General features: G+C 41.2%; 2 protein-coding genes across 9 annotated transcripts in view; one reads left to right on the forward strand and one right to left on the reverse strand.

Annotated features, from left to right (window-relative positions):
- Window positions 1-18,069, reverse strand: part of ZNF605 (zinc finger protein 605) — a 68,277-nt gene that overhangs the window by 35,923 nt on the left and 14,285 nt on the right. The window lies entirely within an intron of this gene.
- Window positions 96-17,322, forward strand: ZNF26 (zinc finger protein 26). 6 transcript variants are annotated; one of them, XM_017680698.3, is made up of 5 exons: window positions 96-364; window positions 443-495; window positions 8,357-8,483; window positions 8,731-8,826; window positions 15,288-17,322. In XM_017680698.3, exons 2-5 carry the CDS (start codon window positions 463-465, stop codon window positions 16,637-16,639), a joined length of 1,608 nt encoding a protein of 535 aa, XP_017536187.3. In that variant the 5' UTR covers window positions 96-364; window positions 443-462; the 3' UTR covers window positions 16,640-17,322. The 6 variants fall into 6 exon arrangements, with proteins under 6 accessions (XP_017536187.3, XP_017536189.3, XP_017536188.3 ...); XM_017680700.3 differs by having other exon boundaries at window positions 15,291-17,322; XM_017680699.3 differs by having other exon boundaries at window positions 96-357.

The following is an 18,069-nucleotide window of genomic DNA, read 5'->3' on the forward strand; positions in this document are numbered from 1 at the left end:
ATTTTTTACCGGTGCCATTCGTTCGGCGCATCGATGCCCGATGTACTTCCGTGTGCGCCGCACCCCACACCCGGGCTGTTTCCGGCTCGCAGTCAGTGGACCCAAGGAGACCGGGCGGTCTGCCTTTCTGCGGCCGGGGACCCGACTGAAGTGATGCATTAAGCGTGCTCGGAACATCCTGTGCAGCCCAGAATCTCGGCAAGCTGAGCCACCGGACGATCGGTCCGGAGTGTCAACGGAGCCATCCAGGACACTGTCTCTCGTTGGGGCCGCCGAACTGTACAGACTCATCGGTTCGACTTCCTTTGCCCAAGACCGGAGGCGTGTCACTGCGAGCACTCAGTCCCGGACCGGCAGGTGCCTGGTGCGCGCAAGGTCTCTTCTGGGTGGGCGGGGTGGGATCAGGAGGGAGACCCTCACGGTTCGGTTCTCCACTCCACAGTCCGCACGAAACAGCGCGGGATGGCCGCCGGGTTCCGGACAGCTTCGTGTTGGGTGAGTACGTACTTCAAAAGCTGACTCTGCACCGAGGGTGGACACGTTCATCCCTTCATGGTCACACCCAGGGCCTGAACACACGTGTTCCTTCTACCCTCTTCTCCTGCTTATGTACTGAGTCATTTTGTGTCCAGGACTCGGGCTGGTGTTGGCAGTGCAAACCTAAATAATGTGCGTTTCTTATTTTAGAGGGGCTGTGGTCTGGCGGGGAGGGTAATCAAGTAAACACTGGGCACAGAAGCAGGTGAATGGGTAGGGAGAGGAGGCTGGGAGAGGAGTTTGAGAGTACAAAGCAGGAAGGAACACTTTGGGAGGGGAGGGCCCGTGGACCACCTGTACTACACAGGTGATGGAGAGGGGAGACTTCACAATGATGGCAGAACTTCTGACTTGTTGCACACAGTGGTTTCTGGTTTTGGGAGTGCCATGAGAAGAGGTATCCAGCGACAGAGTGTAGTTTTTTTGTAGGTGTTGAATATGCAGTGCCTGTATTTGGGCCTGTAACTCAGGTGGGAGTTCTCAACTGGAAGTACCCATATTAAAGGCACATATGTTAGTGTTTCTTAAGGGTGTGACAGAATAGAGCCCTGAAAAGGACAAGTGAAGGCTTAGGGCAATGACAAGGAAAGGCCTGCAGTGCAAGAAGGGCTGTGTTGCCAGAAGTTTCTGAGAGAAAGTTTGGAAAGTGGTTGTTTTCCCTGCAAATTTGGGAAAAAAGAACTTAATAAACACCATGATATGAAGTGCCTCAGAGTATTCTTTCACGAGAGAAGAATGTATCTGTTGGACTTGGGGATCTATAGATCTTAAGCAGTTTTTCCAGAGCAGAGAGAATGTTCAGTGTATTGCAGATGGTAACTTCCTGAGAGGTAAAGAGAGTGTTGTGGACAGCAGAATGTGAAGAAATTATTAGTAATAGCATAGACCTTTTTTTAGGTGGTCAGGTGTGCCAGGAAGAGTTTGGGTGTCAGGAAGATGGGATTTCATTGAGGCAGCCTGTGTTACAGTCTACCTCTAAATCAATGAGCTTCTTATTTTAAAATAATTTAACTGTGTAGGAAATATAATGAGAGAAAACTTATTTACAATAGCAATACAAGATAAAACAAGTGCACATAAGCATACTTATAAAGAATAAGCAAATAAAAAAGACTTTAAAACTACTGAATAATATTAATACCTACCATTCTTGGCTAAGCTCTTTGTGTATATGAAGCCATTCAAGTCTCATAAACCTATGAGGCAGGTATGTCCCTGTTTTACAGGAGGAAACAGCTACTCAGGGTCCCAAACTAGTTGGGATACTAAGAGACTTGGATGGCGGATCTAGGATTCACATCCAGGCAGAGTGTCTTTATAGTCTGTGCTCTTACTGCCTCTTAGGACTTAAAAAACATTTTAACAAGTTTAAAATGTTTCCTTGTTTTTGAGTGCATCTTTTATTTTAACAAACATTTACTGACTGTTATGCTGGGTAATTTCCTAGGGCATGCAGTGGTGAACAAGATTGGCAGGGCCCATGATCCCATGGAGGGCATGGGAGACACACAGCAGAGAAACATCATAAATAGACAAAAAAGTTGTGAATGTTGCCGAAAGAGACAGGATGGGCAGCTGCTTTAAATTGGCAACCATCTCTTGAGGCAACTTTTTTGCAGTCTGGATGACAATTTGACAATCATGGGAAGATGGGAGAAGGGGAAGAGGAAGCATTCCAGGATTTGGAAGCGGCTAAGTCAATGGCCTTAAGGCTAGAACCAGCAGGTGTGTTGTCTCATGGAAAGAAGGCGGGCTGGAGTGGGGAGGGAGGGAGGGAGGGAGAGTGTGACAGTCAGGGCCAGAAATTTAGAGCTCTTTGAGGCAAAGGATCATGCTGGAAAGCCCTAGGGGTGCATTTTATATTTTATTTTATTTGGAAGTATTGAAAAACTATAGAGAAATTGCAAGAATGGTATGAAAACTTATGTATTGTATTTAAAAAATAAACACCCTTCACCAAGATTCCCTAGTTCATACTTTGCCACATTAGCTCTATCATTCTATGTGTGTGTGTGCCTATGTGTATATAAACATACAGGTTCATTCTCCACTCTCCCCACTTCAAGGTTTCAGTCCTTGGTGTCCCTCCACCTTTCAAAGCTAGCTCTTGCCTGCACATCTCATCGTTTTCCCAGGCCTGTCTCTTCCCTTCTTTCCTTACCTCCTTCCTTTTCCTTCTTCCCTTTTATTCTCCCCTTCCTCCATGTTTTTATTGACACAAATGCACCAGTAGTGTATTCACAGTGGAAAGATTACTTCACCCCCCTTTATACTCTCCAGAAAAAACTGACATCAGCTTTCTGCTATGCAACCTTCCTATCATTTTTCTCTGCATTTTCATGTATGATCATGTACACTGGTATCTGTTTTGTGTTTTTGTTTGGATATAGCTTTATTGCTTTTATTCTTTAAAATTTTTACTGCATTCTTTGAGAAAACATGATTTTGCTTTGGCCATTTCTTGAACCCTCTCTGCAGAGGTAGTCAGTGGCTTAGGAAGGGTTTCCATCCAGACCTTTTCTAGAAATATAAAAACCTTGTTTCTTTCTGTCCTATAAATTGTGCAGTTTGCTATTTCACTTAACTTTATTTTGGATTTCTTCATAATAATACATAAATATCAGGCACATTACTCTTAATAGCTCCACTTTATATCCTACTATGTAATTGGGCTACATTTCCTTGAGCTATTTCTCCACTCATGAGGATTTAAGTCCACTTTGTGGAATGACCTCCCCATGTTCTGGTATGAGCAGCTTCACAGCTGGCAAACACTGGGGCTCCCTACCATTCCTACTCCCAGATATGCATCTCAGCTTTTGATCTGCTGAAATTTCTTTTTGAGACACAAACATATTTAAAATTTAAAAAATAACTGAAGAAAATTATGAATCTTAAAGCTGGTGGGTGTGTATAATTCAACATTTGAAAAGCTTTTATGTGAATGATAGCATACTGTGTATTAATTGTTCTGCAGTTTGTAAAAATGTCTTCATAGGATGAATGTACCATATTCTTATTTAGCTATTCCCTTATTGATGGAAGTTGAGGTTGTTTAGCTTGTTGCTCTCATAAACTCTGAAACATTGAAGAGCTCTGCACAGGTATGACTATTTCCTATTTCATTAATTTTTAATCACATATTTGATACTTTTCTACATTCTCTTAGAACACAATTCAGTCTTTTATCAACATCTTCACATCTCAAGCTCCTTTCGTTTCTCAGAGGTAATTAATCTGGAGTATATTCTTCTAGATCTTTCTCCATAAATATTTCTGTGGATGTTTATATTCTTAAAATGTGTGTTTTGTGGCTTGTCTTGAGTTTTTACACAAATGGGTTTTACACTATACAACATATTACTTCTGTTTTTCTCATGCAAAAAATATATCTGTAGGTGTATCTGTAATTATTTAAATAGATACCCCTTTATGGCTTATTTTGATTTTTTTTCTTTTTAATTGAATTCTAACTTAAATATAGTAAAATGCATAAAACTTAAAGTAATATTTACATACACTCAGGACACTCCTACCCAAATAGAAATAAAGCTTTCTACTTACATTTTCTAGTTGATTACTGCTAATGTATCCAAAGGTATTCTGTATTGATTTTTTTTAACTGCCACCCTATTGACATTTTTTTTCTCCTTTAACCCATTTTTTAAAATTAAGGTATTATTGATACACGCTCTTATGAAGGTTTCACAAGAAAAACAATGTGGTTACTACATTCACCCTTATTGTCAAGTCCCCCCTCATACCCCATTGCAGTCACTGTCCATCAGTGTAGTAAGATGCCAGAGTCCCTACTTGCCTTCTCTGTGCTACACTGTCTTCCCTGTGACCCCCCCACACACCATGTGCCCTAATCATGATACCCCATAATATCCACCTCCCTACCCCTCACCCTCCCCTACTCCTCCCCTTTGGTAACCACTAGTCCCTTCTCGGAGTCTGAGTCTGCTGCTTTTTTGTTCCTTCAGTTTTGCTTCATTGTTATACTCCACAAATAAGAGGGAAATCATTTGGTATTTGGCTTTCTCTGTCTGACTTACTTCACTGAGCATAACACCCTTTAGCTCCATCCATGTTGTTGCAAATGATAGGATGTGTTTATTTCTTATGGCTGAATAGTAGTCCATTGTGTGTATGTACCACACTTTCTTTATCCATTCATCTACTGATGGACCCTTAGGTTGCTTCCATTTCTTGGCTATTGTAAATAGTGCTGCACCTGTTGACATGTCTTATTGGTTCTCATGTTATATCAGCTGGTTCTCTTAGTTTTTTTTTAGACAAATGATTGTAAATCATGACAATAGTTTTTCCTCCTTACTCAGTGTTTATCTGGCATTTGATTTTGTTTCTGCTGTTGTTAGGTCCACTAGGGCAGGACTGATAGTAGGGTTGTTACTGGCATCTTTGTTTTGTTCCTATTCTTATTGTTTTATTTTAAAGGAAATACTTTAACATCCTTATGAGGATATAAATTTAATGTACTAATTTAACAGTGTACTAATGTGACTTATTTCATTGATAGGGTTTTTTGTTATTTTAAATGTAAATTTTGGACTGTCCTTTAATTTTTTGCATAAACTTTCTTCTAGTTTGCTGTGAATGTATGCGCAGGATTTATTTTACTACTAGTATTTGTATCTAGGTGTTTTTATCAGAGTTAATAATAAATGAAATTAGACTATAGTTTCTACTGTCCTTGCCCGATTTTGTTGGTGGGGTTGTGCACATCTGTATGATGTGTTATACAGGTATCCCATCATTTCCTGGCTCAACATGAGATTACGTATTATGGGAGTTTACTGTCCATTGGACTGAAAGGACTTGCTTTTAAATATGGTGTGGGACCACTGCCTTTCTGAAAAAGCATACCTTTATTACTACCTTAGTTACTTTATGATTATTCATTAGTCAGTCTGGCTTGCCTAATTCTTTCTGAGCCAATGTTAGTTATGCTTATTTTCCTAGAAAATTTTCCATTTCCTTTTAAGTTTTCAAATTTGTTGGAATAAATTTGTAAATACAGTCAGTTCTGCTATCAAGTTTAAGAATATTTGTTTCAGTGCAGTTGGTATCTGAGGGAACAACGTGAGTCTTCTGTCTGATTTCAGACAAGCTCCACCACTTTATAATAAGCTGCCGCCCTTCTGAAACCCAAACATTAGGTCTTTTTCACGGTAAAGTGCCATATTTATTGTAGCTATACGTATTTCTTAGACATTAAACATGTAAAACTAAAACCTTTTATTGAGTTTGTGATTTTCTTTTTTTAATGTGTTGCTGACAAAAGTGTTAGGCCCCACCCAATCCTTCCCACAAGCCTTGTGGTTTTTACTGTGCAAGTTTGCATAGTGGTGATTTTTTTTTTTTTGCAATATACATGTTGCATTACAGCCGAACTGCCTGTGTATCTTTTAGAAATATTGAAATTTACAGATTCTGTCTTGGTCATAAAAGTTTTCTTTTTTTAGTTCCCTCATGCTTGGCTGATTAAAAAAACTTTTATTTTTATTCTTACCAGGCTTAAAAAGTAGTAAGATTTAAAATAAAATAAGCCTCCTGGTTTATCCTCACTCTCTGCTCTGCACCTTCCTTCCATCCTGCCCTGGAATCAGCTGGTTTGGTCTGAGTTCTCTTCTGGCATCTGCTTCAAGCTTTCTGTGGTCACATTGGTATGCTTTGCTTCAGGTTTCTCCTCCCTCACTATAAAGTAGCCAGCTTGATGACTGGCTTGCACTTATTAGGAGATACAGGTGAAACATAGCGTCATTTTTCTCCCTCAGACTTCAGGCATGCCCTGTCATCTCAGCCAGAGTCCGTAAGGTTGTGGTCACAGTCTTGTGTAGCTGTCATGGTCAGGCACGGAGAAGTCCAGTCCACACTCCAGTTGCAATCCCTCCTCCTTCCTGCCTGACTGATGCTGCAGAAGCAAAGTAGGGAGGCTTGTCTCTTCATTCTCTGTTCATTTTCTCATTGTCCTCTTGTGGGGCTTCTGCTGGGCTGAGTGGGAAGATCAGTAACCAGAGGACAGAAGCACTGCTTTCCAGTGGTCAGGAACCCACACAACCCCAGGGCTTGCGTGGAGCCTGGGACAGGGATCTATCATGATGCAAGCAATTCTCTTTCACTTACTTGCAGGCTACCCGAGAGTTGTACTCACTGTCTCTGTGTGGTCCCCCTACCTGCAGGCAGCACTATTGGGTAGGATCCTGTCAAGGGTGATCAAGTCTGGGAATTACTTCTCACCCACTTTTGCAGAGCATTCCAGCGGTCTCCAATTTCAGCATTTCCCAGACAGAAACATTTCAGATGCCTTGCTTACTGAAATCCCTAAACACAGTTCCTTCTGATGTGAGCTCAGCAGATGTCCAGGTTGCAGGTGCTCCTCAGTGGGGACACTTCTCCCCACTTAAGGGAGTAGTGCCTGCTTCAGGAAGAGCCCTTCTGGCTGCTGCTGCCATCTTCATCCCTCATCCCTCAGGCTTTCCACCTCATTACAGGGCAGCACCTTCCATTTGTTTGGGCAGGGTCTTTGCTGTCCTCCTTAACACCCTTCTCTCTTTACCTGTGCCATCTCCACCAGAACATTTTCTGGCTCTGTCCTCACACAATGCCCAGAACCGAACCTCTGCTTGTTACGCCATTGTTCTGGCTCCGGCTCCAGCTACCTTCATCCTCCACCAGGACCAGGGCCTCCTCTCTCCACAGTGGTCAGGATGAGCTCAGATGTGAGTCAGAGCATGCCATTCTTGTTCAAGGCCTTCCGGTGGTGGCTTCTCCCTTGGAATGAAATCCCATCTTTATTGTAGCCTTTGTGTTCATGACACCTTGAAGGCTGTTCCTGTAGTAATCCTGGAGCTCATTCTCACATTGCTTGGGTTTTTGCCCAGATATCACCTTATCAGAGGGATCCCTGATAAGGAATCTGTAGGAACAGAAGCCCACTGAGTAGAGGGAATGTGCCCATGGCCGAGCCCCCAGCACCTAAAGCAGTCCTGGCACATGAGTGGTATTGAGTAAATGGTTGCTGAATGATCCCCTGAAAATCTGTACCTTGTTACTTTTTGGTTCCATGAAAAGAATTTATTACAAGCACAATGGGTAATTCACAAACATCAAGAACCATGCTTATAGGCTGCACAAAACCACTACAGAACTGCCTGGTAAGGACTGTGGCTACTTCTATGCACAAACTGCTGCCTCCCCACACCCACTCTGTGGGCTGTCCATCATCTGCACTTTCAAGACACTCACTCCAGGTTCAGGGTCTTTGCTAGGGTATCTCACAGTTGGCTCAGTCATGGGTTCCTTGTTTTCTTGAATGAAGGCTGGTAATTCACCTATTTAGCACATTTTTTCTTAAAGAGCCAGGCTCTCACTCCCACTGAGACTTAAGATAGACCAAGCAGCCAGCGTGATGGCAGATCCTTCCAGAAGGTCACACCTCCCTGTGTCTGGCATCCTTATTTAAAATTGCTCACCCATCTTTATGCAAAATACACCCTGGATATGTATATCAAAAACTGTAAACATGTTTTGTTTTATGTAGTTTGTTTCCCTTCATAAGACTGAAAGCTTCTCAAGGGCAGAAGTGCACTGTATTCATCTTGAAATCTTTAGGACCTAAAAGAGTATCAAGCACATAGGAGCTAAATGTTTTTTCCCCCAATTCTGTCTCATAGTGAATGCTGATGTGGGCTCAGGGGCAGTCTGGGAAGAACAGCCCTCCTTTCCAGCTCCTTCCCATCTTTTTCATATCACCTGCTGTAATTGTGTGCTACTGAATTGTGTGTCATTACAGGGGTTATTGTCATTCAGGGACATATCAATGGAGTTCACCTGGGAAGAATGGCAGTTACTGGATTCCACACAGAAGTACCTATACAGGGATGTGATACTGGAAAATTATAGCCACCTGGTGTCTGTGGGTGAGTACAGCTTCTCTGTTTAACTCAAATTGCGGATCAGGAGGGGCCATCCCTTTTCCTTTCATTAGTGCACCCTGGGCCTCTGATGTACTTCATCACAGATTTGGACTTAAAGAGGCCAGATGCTCTCGGTCACTACCTGATCCTCTCCCACTAACGATAGCCTTTCCCCAGGTGAAGATGAGCAGTTTGCTTTTGTGGCTCCTGATCCTTTTGGCCCCAGCAGTTTGTGATTTTCAATTAACAGGGTATCATGGTACCAAACCCGATTTGATCTTCAAGTTGGAGCAAGGAGAAGAGCCATGGATAATAAATGCCAGAATTTCCCATCAGAGCTGTTCAGGTGGGTGAGTGGGAACTGGGAAGATGGGTGGTGCCCAGCCATGGAGGAAGTCCTGGGAACTGCTGGAGTGATGTGGTGAGCTCCTCAGACTCGAGGTGGCCATCCTCCCATGCTCGGATTTGCTTCTGTGGCCCCAAAAGGTACATGTGTCTTTGTGCACTCTGTTCAAATACTGCTTTGGGTTGGTTTCTTTCCTTCCAGCACTCCTTTCTCTGCCTCCCTTCACATAGTCCTGGGCCACATCCAGTGTCTAGGCCTTGCTTCTGCTGGGTATGGCTCCCTCTTCTTCCCATGTGTCTTCTCTTTTGCCCTCCATGGGAGTTCCTTAGATGTCCCCCCCCCACCACCATCTTTTGCTTTCTTCTCTCTTTGAAATTATAATTGTTACTTTCTTTGGTACTTTTCTTAATGGAATTCTGAAGCCTAGCCTGGTCTTCTGTGTGCCACTGAGTGATTTTATCACCTTCCCCGGATTTTCCTGCTCTTCCCTTCTGATGTCCACAGGGGTTCGTTTCCCAAATTCATCTGCTCTGTCCAATGTTTTAACTATTGAAAGGCTCTTCCATTCTGAAAATTTAAACTGATCTACAGTTGAAGACATCCTCACCCTCTTCCCTCCTGTGCTCTGGTCCCGGGAGCTTCACCACTCTTCATTCCCAGCATCAAAATGGGAAGGAACATCTCCCCAAATTACTTTTCTCCCTCAGTTTTCCCACTTCTAATTCTGTGTCATGGCCTCTTGGGGGCTCACCTTGGGTACCCCTGACCCCTTTCTCCTTTGCTAATCTTGCTGCTGCTTCTGTTTCTGTTAGTGTTTTATCCTTTGAAAATATCTTTATAGCTCTTGCCTCTTATTGTCACCCAGATCTGGTCAGTATTCTCTTATACTTGGATAGCTCGAATTCCTAGCCATATTTGAGAACTCTAATAATTTTCTCCTTAGCTGTTGCTGCTGGATTTTTTTTTCGTTTGTTATCATTAATTTACAACTACATGAAGAACATTATGTTTACTAGGGTCCCCCTTCACCAAATCCCCCCCACAAACCCCATTACAGTCACTGTCCATCAGCATAGTAAGATGTTGTAGAATTACTACTTGTCTTCTCTGTGTTGCACGGCACTCCCCAGTCCCCGCTACACACATTATACATGCTAATCATAATTCCCCCTTTCTTCTTCCCCGCCCTTATCCCTCCTTTCCCTCCCATTCTCCCCAATCCCTTTCCCTTTGGTAACTGTTAGTCCATTCTTGGGTTCTGTGAGTCGGCTGCTGTTTTGTTCCTTCAGTTTTTCTTTGTTCTTATACTCCACATATGAGTGAAATCATTTGATACTTGTCTTTCTCTGCCTGGTTTATTTCACTGACCATAATACCCTCTAGCTCCACCCATGTTGTTGCAAATGATAGGATTTGTTTTCTTCTTATGGCTGAATAATACTCCATTGTGTATATGTACCACATCTTCTTTTTCCATTCATCTACTGATGGACACTTAGGTTGCTTCCATTTCTTGGCTATTATAAATAGTGCTGCGATAAACATAGGGGTGCATCTATCTTTTTCAAACTGGGCTGCTGCATTCTTAGGGTAAATTCCTGGAAGTGGAATTCCTGGGTCAAATGGTATGTCTATTTTGAGCATTTTGAAGAACCTCCATACTGCTTTCCACAATAGTTGAACTAATTTACATTCCCACCAGCAGTGTAAGAGGGTTCCCCTTTCTCCACAACCTCGCCAACATTTGTTGTTGTTTGTCTTTTGGATGGTAGCCATCCTTACTGGTGTGAGGTGATATCTCATTGTGGTTTTAATTTGCATTTCTCTATGATTAGTGATGTGGAGCATCTTTTGATGTGTCTTTTGGCCATCTGAATTTCTTCTTTGGAGAACTGTCTCTTCATATCCTCTGCCCATTTGTTAATCGGGTTATTTGCTTTTTGGGTGTTGAGGCCTGTGAGTTCTTTATATATTTTGGATGTTAACCCCTTGTCGGATATGTCATTTACAAATATATTCTCCCATACTGTAGGATGCCTTTTTGTTCTGTTGATGGTGTCCTTTGCCATACAGAAACTTTTTAGTTTGATGTAGTCCCATGAATTCATTTTTGCTTTTGTTTCCCTTTCTGAAGGAGATGGGTTCAGGAAGAAGTTGCTCATGCTTATATTCAGGAGATGTTTGCCTATGTTGTCTTCTAAGAGTTTTATGGTTTCATGATTTACATGCATGTCTTTGATCCATTTCTAGTTTACTTTTGTGTATGGAGTTAAACAATAATCCAGTTTCATTCTCTTGCATGTAGCTGTCCAGTTTTGCCAACACCAGCTGTTGAAGAGACTGTCATTTCCCCATTGTATGTCCATGGCTCCTTTATCGTATATTAACTGACCATATATGTTTGGTTTAATGTCTGGAGTCTCTATTCTGTTCCACTGGTCTGTGGCTCTGTTCTTGTGCCAGTACCAAATTGTCTTGATTACTGTGGCTTTATAGTAGAGCTTGAAGTTGGGGAGTGAGATCCCACCCACTTTATTCTTCCTTCTCAGGATTGCTTTAGCTATTCGGGGTCTTTGGTGTTAACATATGAATTTTTGAACTACTTGTTCCAGTTCATTGAAGAATGTTGTTGCTAATTTGATAGGGATTGCATCAAATCTGTATATTGCTTTGGGCAGAATGGCCATTTTGGCTATATTAATTCTTCCTAGCCAAGAGCATGGGATGAGTTCCATTTGTTAGTGTCCTCTTTAATTTCTCATAAGAGAATCTTATAGTTTTCAGGGTATACGTCTTTCACTTCTTTGGTTAGGTTTATTCCTAGGTATTTTATTCTTTTTGATGCAATTGTGAATGGAATTGTTTTCCTGATTTCTCTTTCTATTAGTTCATTGTTAGTGTATAGGAAAGCCACAGATTTCTGTGTGTTAATTTTGTATCCTGCAACTTTGCTGTATTCCGATATCAGTTCTAGTAGTTTTGGAGTGGAGTCTTTAGGGTTTTTTATGTACAATATCACGTCATCTGCAAATAGTGACAGTTTGACTTCTTCTTTACCAATCTGGATTCCTTGTATTTCTTTGTTTTGTCTAATTGCCATGGCTAGGACTTCCAGTACTATGTTGAATAACAGTGGGGAGAGTGGGCGTCCCTGTCTTGTTCCCAATCTCAGAGGAAAAGCTTTCAGCTTCTCACTGTTCAGTATCATGTTAGCTGTGGGTTTATCATATATGGCCTTTATTGTGTTGAGGTACTTGCCCTCTATATCCATTTTGCTGAGAGTTTTTATCATGAATGGTTGTTGAATTTTGTCGAATGCTTTTTCAGCATCTATGGAGATGATCATGTGGTTTTTGTCCTTGATTTTGTTTATGTGGTGGGTGATGTTGATGGATTTTTGAATGTTGTACCATCCTTGCATCCCTGGGATGAATCCCACTTGGTCGTGGTGTATGATCCTTTTGATATATTTTTTAATTCAATTTGCTAATATTTATTGAGTATTTTTGCATCTATGTTCATCAGGGATATTGGTATGTAATTTTCTTTTTTGGTGGGGTCTTTGCCTGGTTTTGGTATTAGGGTGATGTTGGCTTCATAGAATGAGTTTGGGAGTATTCCCTCCTCTTGTATTTTTTGGAAAACTTTAAGGAGAATGGGAATTATGTCTTCTCTGTATGTCTGATAAAATTCCGAGGTAAATCCATCTGGCCCGGGGGTTTTGTTCTTGGGTAGTTTTTGATTACTGCTTCAATTTCTTTGCTTATAATTGGTTTGTTTAAATTTTGTGTTTCTTCCTTGGTCAGTCTTGGAAGGTTGTATTCTTCTAGGAAGTTGTCCATTTCTTCTAGGTTTTCCAGCTTGTTAGCATATAGGTTTTCTGGATTTATTTTTATAAGCATCTTATCACTAGTCAGGAAATAAAGAAGTATCTTAAACCCTGATTCAAACAGAGTAAACACCAAGGAATTTATAGTCTTAGATGTTGTCTGCTGTGGATAGCAGCTGCACAGTGGCCTAGTTCAGAAGCTTGGTGATGTCAGGAATCAAGGTTCCATCTGTTTCCCCTTTGTCTCCTTCTTCTTGAAGTTACATTTTTCTCTTCAACATTGACCAGTAGGTGCCTCAGTGCAAGGCATCACATGCAGACACAGAAAGAACCACTAGATAAGGCCTATTGCTTTATAAAAAATCACTTTCATTGGTGCCCAGAATCTTTCCCAGAAGCCTCCAGCATGCTGTTGTATAGTTGACATGCCAGTGCCTAAACCAGTCATGGTGGGGCATGGGCAGGGTAGGCTTGGTGTGGGCAGACCACACAGACCGTATCCTTACCTTGTCAGGGCTGCTGCAGGGAAGGAGGGGAAATGCCTTTGGAGATGCATGAACAGTATGTTATATCCCCACTTTGGATGTTTGACATAACATGCCCTTCTTTCCACTGTACATCTTCAAAAATGCTGATGTTAATATGAAATATCATCCCTTCCCCAAAGTGGGGGCAGTGTATGTTCTCATCCGGGACCTGAATCCAATTGTAGGTTTAGGATCTCCTGGGATGTTTGTGGCACAATCAGACAGGTATGACTGCCTCACGACCTGCATTGACATGTAGTTAAAAGATAGGTCATATATTCCAGACAGATGCTGTGGAGAAGCTGGAACACCATGGTAAAGCTCCTCTGTCCAGGCTACAGTGCCACTAGTCCATTAGACGTCTCATTTGTTTTAGAAGAAGGTTAGGGAAGGCCTTTCTGCCTGGATATTGGTGTTAGCCAACTTCATGGCTCCTGGCATGTCACTCTCTTCCTATTCCTGTTGTTCCCCCCGCTATGGCCACAGATGAGCTACAGTTTGGGGAGAGTGCCCTTTCTGGGGGCTTTTTCTTATAGCTTCATTAGCCCACTTCTGTTTTACAGTATTTAGGGTTGAAGAATCACAGGCTCTTATCTATCATACCAGGCTTGAGGTTCCCTTCAAAACTTAATGGACTCCCAGTCAACTTTCTTTCTTCCGATGTTACACCATTAACAAGAAACAGATGTTGTCAAGGCATAGTCTTTAAGCTTGAGGATTCCTCTCTTGTAGCTGTGGGTCTCACCCCTCATCCTTGAGTTTAGTGGCCCTCTCTGAGGCACAAACCATAACCTGAATCATTCAACCACTGTCAGGAAGAATTCCCAAGGAAGTGGGAGGCTGCTGACGATCCCAGCACAATCTCCTTGTGATGAGCTGATTAAGGCTGTGTGCCTGGCAGGTGCTGTCCAGACCCAGACCTGCTGCTGTCCTGTCCTATCTGTCTCTCTCATCCTCATGTTACTGATTGGCCTCATAGATGGACATTCATATTCTCTCTGTATCTGCTGTCCAACTTTAAATGTCTGCAGCTGTTTTGCCGTCTCTTTATTTGCACATGTTCTCTAGAAGCTCTTATCATTCACCCATGTGATACCTGTTACATCGCTGGTGAATGTACTTTTTACTGAGCAGTGAAGTTAGGTCTGTCTGCCTGCTTGCTTTATCCCTTTGTATATTTGAGATATTAAATATAATATCCAAAACAAAGTCCTTCATTTTTCCTCCAAACATATTTCTTTTCCAATGTTTTCTATCTCAAAGAACAGTACGACCTGTTTCTCAAGTCTAAAATACAAGACCTATTTATCCTCCTCTCAACTCCTTAGTATTTTCTCAGTTCTCTCTCCAGGCATGTTCTTTGTTTGCTGAGCTCCAGAAATGTTGTCCAAGCCAGTACCCCATCATCCTGCACGAATTTGTCTCTACACCCTCTTCCTATTCATTTTTTATAAAACAGCCAAACTGATCTAATTGAGATATCCTCGATTAAATAGAAATCCCTTCAGTTAGATGAAAACTTTGCTGTGGCCTTGTCAGATTTGGTACTTGCCTGCACTTTGTTCACAGTGGGCATTAACTATCCTGGCCTTTTTATGTCTAATCAGTAATAGCTTTGTATGTGCTCTTTCTTTTTGTAGTGTTCCTGCCCTTAATTTTATTATGGCTCACTCAGTCTTATTTTTAATGTGTCATCATACCTACCTAAATGTTATACCTTAGTTTTTCTGTACCCTGTGAATTCACTTTTTCAGTAAACTCCCACAACAGTTAAATTCAGATATAAAATAATTGGCATTTACCCTGTGCAGGCTAAATTTTATAAACCTCTATTTTAAAAACTATTTTTGATCACTGCTATTTCGCTACATGTTTCCGCTACCTGTTTCCCATAATGGAATTTGGTTTGCTTTGATTTGATTAGGTTCTCCTAACCCCATGCTTAGGTATATGGCACTTGTGCACATGGCTGATATTTCTTTCCAACCAGTGTCAGAGGCCTGTTATCAAAAAGAAAAAGATTCATTACATGGTAGTTGTGAAGCTCTTTAATTCCATATCAAGTTCATGTTATGATTTTTAAAATGTGGTATTTTTTCCCCCAGAAGGTTGGAAAGAATGGTCCCTGAAAAATCAAGATGAGCTCAAAAGTGTTGAGAGAGGCTATACTTATAATGCATTTGGGAAATTTCATCCCTGCAAAACCCATGTTTCTTCAAGACAAAGATTCCATAAATGTAACACACATGGAAAAAGTTCAACAGAAAACTCAGGTTCAACAAGAAGCTATCTAAGAAAGAGTTCTGATAAGTTTCATGGATATAAAGAGTCATATTTTCTTAAGCATCAAAGAACTCACAATATAGAAAAAAACTGTGTGTGTAGCGAATGTGGGAAAGCTTTTCGTTGCAAATCACAGCTCATTGTACATCTCAGAATTCATACAGGAGAGAGACCTTATGAATGCACTAAATGTGAGAGAGCCTTCAGTGCCAAGTCAAACCTGAATGCTCATCAGAGAGTTCATACAGGAGAAAAACCCTACTCATGCAGTGAATGTGGGAAAGTCTTCTCTTTCAGGTCACAGCTCATTGTTCACCAGGAAATCCACACAGGAGGGAAACCTTATGGTTGCAGTGAATGTGGGAAAGCCTACAGCTGGAAATCACAGCTTATTTTACACCAGAGAAGTCATACAGGAGTGAAACCCTATGAATGCAGCGAGTGTGGGAAAGCCTTTAGTTTGAAATCACCATTTGTTGTACACCAGAGGACTCATACAGGAGTGAAACCCCATAAATGCAGTGTATGTGGGAAAGCCTTTAGGAGCAAGTCCTACCTCCTCGTTCACATCAGAATGCACACAGGAGAGAAACCCTATCAGTGCAGCGATTGTGAGAAAGCCTTCAATATGAAGACACAACTTGTTGTGCATCAGGGAATTCACACAGGAAATAATCCTTACCAATGCAGTGAATGTGGAAAGGCCTTTGGTAGGAAGGAACAGCTTACTGCACATATGAGAGCTCATGCAGGAGAGAAACCTTATGGATGCAGTGAATGTGGAAAGGCTTTCAGTAGCAAGTCATACCTTGTTATACACAGGAGAACACACACAGGAGAGAGACCCTATGAATGTAGTTTCTGTGAGAGAGCCTTTTGTGGGAAATCACAGCTGATTATACATCAGAGAACTCACTCGACAGAGAAGCCGTATGAGTGCAACGAATGTGAGAAAGCCTATCCTAGGAAGGCATCACTTCAGATACATCAGAAAACTCACTCAGGAGAGAAACCTTTCAAATGCGGAGAGTGTGGGAAAGCCTTCACTCAGAAGTCATCTCTCAGTGAACATCAGAGAGTTCATACAGGAGAGAAACCATGGAAATGCTCTGAATGTGGGAAATCCTTCTGTTGGAACTCAGGGCTTCGTATACATCGGAAAACTCACAAATAAATTAGAATGAAGTCAATGTTAGAGACACTTTCACAAAAGCTGACTCAGGAGACTTCAGATGATAATATAGAGGGGATATATAAGCAGGAAGTCCTAAAAATACACTCAGATCAAATATAGAATATAGGAAGGGGATGAATCATAGTTGGAATGAATCTGTATATGCTTCCAGAAATGAGCCAAATCTTTATAGAGAAGAGAATTGAAGGAATGAAGAGCACTGTCAAGTGTAGTGGCATTATTATGAAGACTTAATTTAGAGAATTCACACTAAAAACACCTCATGAATTTAATAAATTCAGAAAGCATTTTCCCAGAGAAAATGTGTTACATGGGAAGTCTAGATTTGAAGCTATTATTTATTTTAGAGTGAAGAAAATCTCAGTTGTAAACACTTTTTTATGGTGGAGTATAAATTTTTTAAATATGTAAATAAAGCAGTGAGCGAGAAAACAGTAAGGGACATATGCTGAAAGTTAAGGGATATTTAGTGGGACTTTCTTGAGTAACACTAGCAGTACCTGAATAGCATTTTGTAAATTTTTGGTATTTTATTTTTTAATAGAACTTGCTATACATATATTTGATAGTCTGTGGAATAACATCCCCAGTATTCTCCACATTAAATGATAACAGTATTGTCTATTTCTTAGCAATGTAATTAAAATGTGGCTTTTAATCAATGTGGTTTTCATGATTTACTTCTTCAGCAGTCTGTGTAAATGAATCTGGCAGATATTACAGGGCTGCTGCTTAAGAAAAGTCATTGTAATGAACGTTATGTTTTAGCAGTTCAGTGTCTATTCTCCACTGATAGGTAAGAGCACCCGTTTTCTCTGGAGAACACCTCTCCTCTGCTGTGTGCTTCCTTGGAGTAATGTCTTCTGGTGTGATCTTTCCACCAGCACAGGTGAGCATTATTCCTATTGTTGGTAATAGTAACCTCTTGTCAAGGATTTTTAGCCTCTTAATTTACTCTCACATGAACCAGAAAGGAAAGTGGGAACTCACTTAACTCATGTCCCAGAATTCTACAGAGACCATCAGTTAGTTCCTGCTACATTGATTTCCCAGAATAACTTTGGATACTGTCCTTTTTTGAACCTGGTTTTCTTGCCTTCTCTGTGCCTCTGTCTTTTCAATAATGTTTTTTTTCTGCTAAAGTTAAGAATGAATTGCTGTTTCCTATGACAGAAGGGCTTTGAGTTATTAAATTGCTCTGGAGTAGTATGTAGGAAACAGAAAAAGTAGGGCATTGGTTTAGCTTTTTCATGAGACAAGAAAATCAGATTTTTGTCCAAAATGGAAAATTTTCAGCCCATAGCATGGGACAGTGCTATTGTTTGTATACACCAAGAACCTTGTGGCCCCCAATAATTCTGTGAACGCTGAGGAAATAGTGCCATAGAAGAGTTTAAAATTAATAAGGA

The sequence above is a fragment of the Manis javanica genome, chromosome 15, assembly GCF_040802235.1.
Source record: "Manis javanica isolate MJ-LG chromosome 15, MJ_LKY, whole genome shotgun sequence".
NCBI classification, from domain to species: Eukaryota; Metazoa; Chordata; class Mammalia; order Pholidota; family Manidae; genus Manis; species Manis javanica.